This window comes from Athene cunicularia (genome assembly GCF_003259725.1).
Source record: "Athene cunicularia isolate RWA chromosome 5 unlocalized genomic scaffold, athCun1 chr5_part2, whole genome shotgun sequence".
NCBI lineage: Eukaryota > Metazoa > Chordata > Aves > Strigiformes > Strigidae > Athene > Athene cunicularia.
The window spans coordinates 4296436-4306114 of record NW_020799102.1 but is presented as its reverse complement, the minus strand read 5'-3'; the positions used below and the strand labels follow the sequence as shown (position 1 = coordinate 4306114).

The 9679-nt window shown below is 41.1% G+C and overlaps 1 protein-coding gene across 1 annotated transcript in view; it reads right to left on the bottom strand.

Annotated features, from left to right (window-relative positions):
• Positions 1–4856: 4856 nt before the first annotated feature.
• The window catches only part of C5H11orf58 (chromosome 5 C11orf58 homolog), a 5067-nt gene continuing 244 nt past the window's right edge, over positions 4857–9679 (bottom strand). The window contains exons 2-4 of the mRNA XM_026850165.1: positions 9451–9511; positions 7574–7683; positions 4857–6400 (exon numbers count right to left, since the gene is read on the bottom strand). Of these exons, the coding sequence (XP_026705966.1) occupies positions 6191–6400; positions 7574–7683; positions 9451–9511 (381 nt within the window). The 3' untranslated portion in view covers positions 4857–6190. The remainder of the gene's footprint in view (positions 6401–7573; positions 7684–9450; positions 9512–9679) is intronic.

The window sequence follows — 9679 nt, the reverse complement described above, 5'->3', positions numbered from 1 at the left end:
GAGCACAAAAAATACACACATCACAGTGCCTGAAATTCTGTTTGAACAACAGTATTGATTGGGTCTGACCCCTTTACATTTTTTTTCCATTATTTGAAAAGGTGCATCTAACTGTAGCTGAATTGAACCAACCGAGATGAACTTTCCATGAAAACTTCTTGAGATATTTCTTTAGTTCAAAGCTTTGGAATTTTAAAGAGCATTTTTAATACAAGTCTGTTGAGGTATTCTGTGCAACAACCATACTTTGAATGTTAAACTACAGGTAAACCTAAGAGGAAGGTAAAATTATAAAGCCTACTATGAAATTACTGGGAGATAGCAGAATAACTTCGAGAACTAATTATAAAAGTAAATAAAAGCAGAAAGTATTGCATAAATGCACAGTTGTGCACTGTTTATTTGCTATTAACTTGCCGGTGCTCCTGATTGATTTACAGAGAGTGCAAACAGCCTCCAAAGAAAATGCTAACAGAATTAGACACCATAGTTGGAACAGTTATTGGTGAAATAGTTGTAAGACGTAGGCTTAAAGGATAATGCCATTTTCTTGTTGCCCACTAGAAGAAGCCTTATACCAGGAGCTATAGCATAAAAAAAGCACCAAAGGAAGGAAGAGATAAAGAAAACCAAGGTGAGTAGTGAGTTTATAGGAAATAGTAGCAGAGATGTGTCTGTGAACAAGACTGAGAGGCTGAAGGTGAGAGTGGAGAACAGCCTAGGGGTGTGAAGTGAGAGGTAGTAAAAATATTGAAGGTGCTGGAATCCGTGAGCTCGGTCAGTGGCAAAGTGCTTTCATGAAGGGACTCAACCAAAATTGTAGAGGTGGAAGTAAGAAGAAAGAATAGCTGGCGAGGGAAGATGTAAATCCAGTGTCCAAGTACCAAAAAATACCTTGTGAGTGGGAGAAACAAGAGAGTGTTGATGGTGGCAGCGGGTGAAGGAGAGAATCACTGATACCTTTCAAATAGTGCTTTGGGAGCAGGACAGTTGTCTTTTCTATTGGCAGCAGCTGTGCTGTTATTTTAAGCCAAATTGCAGTTAAGAATGGCTGTATGAGCAAAACTCTCCTTTTCCTTGTAGAAACAGCTTTCCCCAGAGCCAGGGGTGGAAGAGGTTGGTCCTCCCCAGCACAGAGCCTGGCCCGAGTGAGTGCTGCTCTCTCGGCCATTGTGATGTGCCGGTGCAAGACTGAGTGTTGTGTGGCCTGCTGGAGTCTCTGGCCTCGGATCTATTATGTTGTCAGGGGCTTGGGCTGGCTTGATTTTTATCTCTAGAGCCAAAATTGAGAAAAGCCATAACATTATTTTCTGGTTCATCTCATGAGACATGGGAGGTTTTTGGAAACCCTGGCTGATGGCTTATGCGAGATGTAACCCTAAGGAAAGGAAGTAACTGGTGACAGTGAGTTGTACCACTCTGGGGGAAAAAGTTGACATCAGAGAAGTCACTGCTAATTCTGTCTCTTGCATTGTCTGTACTGTTGGCTTCTCTGATTGCTTAGTTCATGCTACACAGTTCTTCTGTGTCTCTGCTCCACTTGTTCCGTGTTGTGCCTTTGAGCATCTTCCTCTCCCAGTATGGAACAGGATTTTGTCTTCTGCCCAGGATGGTTGCAGTGTGTCTGTGTGTACGTGCTGAGGGGCGTGAGCATGTACACATGCACGGATGTTGATCCCATTCTCCTCTCCCTTGTGCTGAGGCACAGAATTGGCAAAAGCTGAGTGACCGCTGCTGAGGTGTGTACCAGAACTGCCTGCTCTGCTCACTTGCCGAGTCCTCACCTGGATGGGAGGCTCAGAGGGAAGAGAGAACGATGTCTTGTGAGTGTAGCTGTGTCCCCTGGCTTTCTCAAAGCCTTCTGTGTGCCTGAGGACTCCTCAGCTGTCTTTACTCAACACAGATTAAAGGTTACTTTGGGTAGCCTTTAATGGCAAATGATTTTATACTCAGATTTTATTCAGGATCTGGGTAGTGGCTCCATCAGTTGACTACTGAGTAAATTTGATCTGTTTTTTGTGGGTCCAGTGTAGATTTCTTATGTTAAGAAGTCTCTCTGACAAAAAAAAAAAAAATTAAAAAAGGTTTTGGAAAGAGATGTTCTGTTTCTACATCCTCACAGGTCATAACTACTAGGTTTTAGTGACTGTAACAGGAAGAAGGAGACTTGCCCTCAACCAGTTAAGGATCAAAAGCTTCACCTGCATTAGTTTTAAAGTTTTAGCAATAAATATGAGGGTGTAAAGGAGTCACTTCAGATTATCAAACCCTTCTGCAGTCTTTAGTGTAGCTTGATAGTCTTGTGATGAGAACACTTACGGTTAACAGTTAGAGAGAATTCCCCTACAGGTCAAGGCAGGCATCTGTGAAAAATTTCAAAGCAAGGACTTTTTTTATATGAGCCTCTGTATTGCTTGACTGGTGATACAAAACCCCTCTTCTTATGTATGTTACTTTTCATTCTTCTCTCTTTTTTTTTTTTCCTCAACTAGATCTTCCTGAGCTGTGGACACCATAAATGGTACTGGATTTGGGTAGATAATAGCACACTGTCAGTCTGATCTAATTCTGCACCTGCATGTCAAAACCAAATCAAATTAGATTAAATCATTAAGTATTTTGTTTCTTTAATGCTGTGCAAAAACTAAGGAAACTTTTATCTACCCATCGCCATACTGTACACCTGTACACAACTCAGATATTTTTCTCAGGAAAAGTGCAGTTGAGGTAGCAGTCTTAAAAGCAAACAAAACCAACTTCTGCTTTGTCCCTCCAGTGAGGGTACCTTGACACATGTCCTTTCACTTAATCCCTTGACAGCTTCCAAGAGACTGATGCAAATAACCGTGCCAGGCTTTGATTATGAGATACTGCACTGCCACTTATTCTCTTTGTCTCCTGCAGTTTACAGAGGCAGCTTCAGTGCATAATTTAATCCCTGTACTGGGGACTGTAGCAAATCCACAGAGATTTCCTCCAACCGTCCTCTCTGGCATCGGAACTACATGTGCACGTCGTCTTTGATGTGAATTCCCCAACCAGAGCCTTAGAAGGACCTGTAGCTTTGAAGCTGGCCTGTAAATTGTGCTTTCAGGAATCCAGTTGTCAGCCTCCTCTTCAGGAAGAAAGGGAGAGTAAACTGTAAAGCAGTTGCATAAAGCTACAGGGCAACTTACAGATCTGGTTTTCTTGGCCTCGAAGAGTTCCTGTACCAATTTGAGAATCCCTTTTTACCTGGGCTTAGAAGCATCCTCGTTTGTGACTACAGGACCCTGTGGGCGGTGGGGCTGGGGTGGTACTCGTCCTGATGGTTCCCTGTTCCAAGGCAAGCGGAAGGGGAACTGACACACTGGTGCTTTCAACCTGTCCAAGTGTTTTCAGGCTTCCAAAGCCAAATGGTGTTGCCCTTTGTGTAGGTAAATCCTCAGTGTGGTTTAGAAACACGAAAACTTTTACCAGATGCAGTGGAGGTTCTGTGACAGATCTAATGTTCCTCAGTTGTTTCCTGAGATGTGCAGGAGTACAGGCAGACTTCTGCCTTTCTTTTGAGATGGAAATAAGCTGGTCTTAGAGTTGAAGAATTTCAGTAGCCAAATCTTGTTTGAAAAAACAAATGCAGTTACCCTCTTCATGATTCAGTGCCAGCTTATGTGTTCTGCTGTCATCTCTGGGAGCTCCTCCTGTACCACCCTGGAAAAGCAAAGAACTGACTAGAATCAGCCAAGACACCAACCTTGATTTTTTCCTGTGTTCTTTGTCTCCAGTATGAGAGCTGAAACCATTCTGCTCCTTTCCACAGCACTACTCCTGGTGTTATTATACCAAATGTTGCTAGAACTGACTTCTGAATTAAAACATTTACTGCATAATCTACAGTGACCTAAGTCAGCCTTTCTCAGCATACATGGAGAAGATTTTAGGCTGCTTCAGAGGTGAATCTACAAGATTTTAATACTTATATTACTTACTATAATAATACTCATATTTAAAACACAGAAACAGACACCACTGTGTAGAACTCTTCCTATTGTGAGCAGATGAGTCTTAGGTCAGCATCGTAAGTAACACCAAACCTCATCAGATGTTCACAATATTGCTTGTCATACTTTTGGGGAATGGAAGGTATGGTAGTTTTCTTCTGGTCAGAGCCATTACTAGACTAGTTTAATTTCAGTTTATCTTTTTATCCTTCTGTGGTCTCTTTATTTATATTAGGAGTTGATGGCCAATCTGTTTTCCAAGGCAGGAGGCCGTAGCAGCTGAGGGCAGAGGCCCCTGAGGGTGGCCAGTGGCCTCTGCAGCGAGGGAGTCCAGCTCCTGCCGCAGCGGGTCTCGGTGTGGCTGCGCTGGGGGGCGGAGGCCGAGCAGCTGCTGGAGGGGATTGGGAGAGCAGCAGCAGCTTCCACGCTGGGGCGAAGGCGAGAGGTCAGTGTATATGCAGCATTTTGCAGCCTACACCTTAATTTTGTAATCTGACTCAAGGCAATAAACAGCCAGCAGCCACATCTAAAAGAACTTAACAGCGAAAGGCTGGTTTAAGTGTAGCTCAAGTGTCTAAAGATGGAAAACCTGGTACCAGCCTACTGGGAAAGTTGATCTTTTGGGGAGAGCCTCTCTCCCCTCCTGGAGGTAGAGCAGCTTTCATAAGTCATGATGAGGTTTGCTTGCTTCACAATATATGAGCCACTTTAATTTTTGCCTATGTACTAGAAGCTTGCACTACTGGGAAAAACAAAAACAATCCATCCACATCAAGTACAAATCACTGGCTATTAGTGGCTGCTGCAACATTGTTCTTCAAATGACTTTTATGAAAAATTTTGTATTAAATGTAGATAATCAAAATCTATACTCAGTTTTTATTTACAATCATAGTACTTTTATTTTTTCCATAATGTAACTTATTCCAAGTCCTCCCCCAATCACTGGTGCTGCAGTGTTGACGTTCAGTAACTCTATACAATGATAGTACAGACTGCTGCTTCCGTGTAAGCCAGCTGGCTTCCAAATGTTGCCTGTGCATCATGAATTGTGTACAGAAATGGGAGATTCTCCACAAGCATCTGGAGTGTTTCCTGAAACACTGTTGTGGCAGAAGGAGGCTGTTCTGGGGTACAGATCAGACATTCTGTTCTCCCAGTAAGGAGAGGAGTGGATCTGTCTGATACACCAGGAGAAAAGAAAGTAAAAAAAATTCTGGTATTTATTAATTACCTGATTACAATAAACTATAAATTTGCAGAGGAAGAATTCTTGCTGGAGTTACTGGAACTCCCAACTCTTTAAGCATATCACCTTTACTTGAGGTGCAACCTCTTTGTGGTAATTGACTTAAACCTCCAAGTGATGCGTGTATGGGGAGAAAAGGAAGAAGGGCTTGCATACTTAACTCTGTATTCTATATTTAAAAAAGCTAAACAATTTGTATATCCTTTTCATTATCAAAGTATATTTTCTCTTTCAAAGTAAACTGGTTTCTTCAGGAGGATTCATTTTTAATAACAGCTCAGTGCTCTAACCAGGAGCCCGTAATCCAAAAATCACTCTTTTCTGCAGAAAGGTGTAAGAACTACAGCTTATCCTCTCTCATTATAAAGCCAAAGCAGCACTTAAAGCCTTCTGTTCTATTACGTGTCTCTAAAACATCTTCTCCCATGCAACTGCTGTCGGACTTCAGATGGATGCAGGGGTTAGTACTGTCACGAAAGGGAGTGACTTCTCTCAGCCCTGTCAACACTAGCATCTATAGACAAAATCATTGTTTAAAGCTCTAGTACATCACAGAATTGTGCTGATATTGGTATTTTACAACTAATGCAACATCCAGTAATTCACATGTAATCTTAAAAATTCAAGACTGGGATACTAACTAAAGAAACCACTAACATGAAGTTTTCTTATCTGGCATGGAAGAAGAGGAGGGATAGTTTAGATAACATTGTAGAGATTGGGCAGGAACAAAAAGAATTTATTTCTCCATCCATTATTTTATACACTTTACAAAAACCAGGAATATCACTGTGCCCATAAAAATGTTATCCATGGCAACAGAAAGCAAATACTACTTTTTGTCATCTAACAGGGTCTTTTTAAAATCATAATACAAAGATTTGTGCTGTAGCAGTCCTCCACTTTGCACTGTAACAATAAGGCTTACTGTACTTTAAATACGAAGCTGTTACATCTGCAGTTATGAACCACTGGCTTTAACAAACATCATTTTATAGTTGCTTTTTGCTTCTTTTTTGTTTTCTGGAACCTCAGCTTCATCATGTTTTTCAGCAGCTTGTAGCTCCTCTGCAGACTCCTCTTGCTCTGACTCAGAGCCACTTTCTGAGTCCTCTGAACTCTCTTCAGAGGAGTGTCCAGCTGCCTCTTCTTGTTCATCACTTTCCTGAAACTAGAAGTTCAGATTACGAGACAGATAAACCATTATTTCCTGGCAACTCCATTGCAGCTTTTAAAATTTCCCACCGAGAATGTTTTGCTTAATGGCTCCTTGAATTTTAGTACTAGAATGGGCTATGTTGCTAAATACAGGTCTCTAACACAATTATTAGCCTGAAAGCAACTCCACTGAAGTAGTCAACCATACCAACTCTGACATCCATGGGTTCATCACCACATTCTGATTTAGTTACAGCAGAAATCCTAAAGGCACTACTAAATGAGTCTGAAAAGTTCCAGATCACATCAGTTTTGTAACTCCTTACTTCAGTGTACACAGTACATAATTACACTTGAGTGTTTGTCATGGACTAACAGCTAGACCATCAGGAATTCACATTCAGGACTGATCTCTGAAGTTTGATCTTTAAGTTTAGCACACTGCAGCATGAGCAATGTTGAAGTAATCCAATGATACTGCTAACGAGCAATCCCAAAATGGCATTTTGTTCATAGTCCTAAACAGCAAAGCCTCCATGGCTGTAATACTAAGAAGTCCCAGCACTGCACAGGTGGTTTTATTTGCTTTGGAAACATCAGTTTTTATTCAGTAATTGGTGCTAAAAGTTAGCAAAAAATTAATTATTGCACCTTTCAATTGGCAGATGAAGACATGTTCCTAATAACCTAATTCTCCTGAGTAGTGTTGTACTTCTATTCCTGCTCATTCCTCTGAACTCCTTGCAAGAGGACTGCACAGCTCGTTTCCCTTCTCTGACCCCTCTACAGCCACTTACTTCTCAGGACCACAGGGAGGTATGTGCCTCACTGCAAGGAGAGCTAAGCTCTCAGCAACACTGCAGATCATTATCCTGCCCCCTCAGGCACTCCTTGGCAACACCCACATTTAATATACGTGTCACTCTGTCCTACTCAGTCTTGCCTACTACGGAGCATTAAGCATGTCACACACCACTTTTCAGAACAATGAGAAGCATCAACCATTTCCAGGTGTCTAAAAGGCCACCACAGTGTACACAAATGGGGGGCGAGTGCCTGCAGTAAATTTGTCCTTTAACCCAAACTGCAGAAGTTTGCCCCTAGTTGTGGTGATTGGATTTTTAAACGACATATCATCCTTAGTGACGTGAAAGCCAAATCATTATGGAAATAAACAACTTACTACCTCACTGAAACCAAGTCCACAGTGGCGCCGGTTTCGTCCGGACATCGTGCTGTCCATGCTTTGCTGGTACTGAGACTCCAATTCTTCATTCATTTTCTTGTCTTCTTCCCCTGCATTGTCCAGTGTACTTTGATTATGGTTCATTCAAATTAACAAAGACATCAAATTACATGAAGTCACATTTTCAAAGTTTATCAATAGATATGTGAAAAAGTTTAAAGTTAGCCATCTTAAACTACTGCACTGAGTGTTACTGCATACAAACCATCAGATTTATAAGCAAGCCTATCAAGTGTGCAAGCAAAACTGCTTTGATACAAAGATGGCTTAGTAAATTCCTAAGACCTGATGCATTCAGCGAGTTGTACCATGCACAATGTATGTTCTACTAAACCAGGTAAATGGAACCAGTGTGACTTCTCTGTGCTTCCTGACAATACTGTGACTTAGTGTCACACTAAGGAGACAGTTTCTGATCTTTACTACATAACGTGTGATTACTACGATTAAACCAGGATTAATATATAGCAGCAGAAGTCAGGACAATACTACCACTCTTGTTCATAGAGCTGTATCTGAAACTACATCACGCATCCTCAGTTATCAAGAGCAGTTACTACAGCTCTACATTTTTTTGTCTTTAGGAATTAGCAGAAAAAATAATTTTCCTGAGCTATTTCTACATGCCCCTTACTTATTTAAGTAAATAATTGTTTTTACTTGAGGAAAATATGGTTCAAAATAGTTAAGCATCCTCTCTTCTTGTAGAAGGTAGGAATCTCTAATTCTCCTAACAGGTCTACAACACTCCGGTTTTTAATTTATATCTCTGTAAATTAAAAGCTTGTATTGCAAATTAATGTTTCCTCATTTGGAAGTGAGAGACGTATGTTATTATAAAAGGACAATAAGTGTATGCTGGACAGGAAAGTAAAGTGTTAAGAAAACAGCTGTTCTGATTTTTTGTGAAAAAAACAGCATCTTTTTGCAAATAACAAAGCAGTACTGATTCTTATGACTCCTTAAGGGGAAGCATCTTCTCCTTTCTAGGAGATTCAGGTAAAGGGAGAGATTCTCAGTCACTTTGCAAGCCAATGGCAGAACCTGGAACCAATCCTCAGGTTTCTTTTGGTATTTTGGTCCATAGATTATTTTTTCTCAACTGAATAATCTCTAGCGGAGTATATCGGGGAAAGGTTTTCTGGAATTCTGACAGCTGCTGTTCTATACAGCTTTATCAAAGTTTCTCTCAGACAGTCAAGCCCAGCTTGGTTTTGATGTACTTTGACTTACTACCTAAGCAAGCATGATAAGAAATTACCAGGGTGGCATGTTAAATGACATCAAATTATTGATGCTAAGATGACCTTGCAGATCTTTTCAGCTTCCACCTCGCTGCTTTAAGGCAGAGATCTTTCTGTTCAATAGGTGATCAGGTAGGGGAAAGAAATCAACCCTGTTCTTTTCCAGGGACAACAAATGAGAGGTTTGGATATCCATACCTGGCAGCAAGGAAGTAGCATAATACTGCTAGGTACCAACAGCAAGAAAACTTTACTTTCTTATTTTGATAGCACAACAGGACTGAGGACCTACAGGCTCTGATTTCCAGGGCATTTGTACACAAGCTTAACTGACCATCAAGTACTTTGCTGAGCCTGGACTTCAGAGGACAAGAAAGTGCTGTCAGAGAAATTTTTTATCAGTAATGTAACAAGAAATTTGGAATTCCCACAATTCCACAGCCTGACTGGTCTTCAACTTCAGCCACAAAACCTGAAATCCCTCCCTGCAGTATCTGTGAAGCTCAAAGTACTGGGATGTTCCTAAGTAAGTGTTTGATTTCCAACTTCGTATCAGCTGTTGGATAAACTGACCTGTCCTGAAGTGAGAGGTTGATCTGTGGTCTCCGATAACAAGGCGGCCAGTATGTTCTTTCTAAAAGAAAAGGCAGTTTGTTTTGCAGCTTTAGGGTACACTGACAGCTCTGCCAACATTCTGGAAATCTTGAATGGAAAAGGTTTGCTGTCAAACCTTGACAACCAACTGTAGGACTGTAAATTTGCTATCTAGCAACTGCTGCCTCTTTGTTTTGTTGAATTTTCT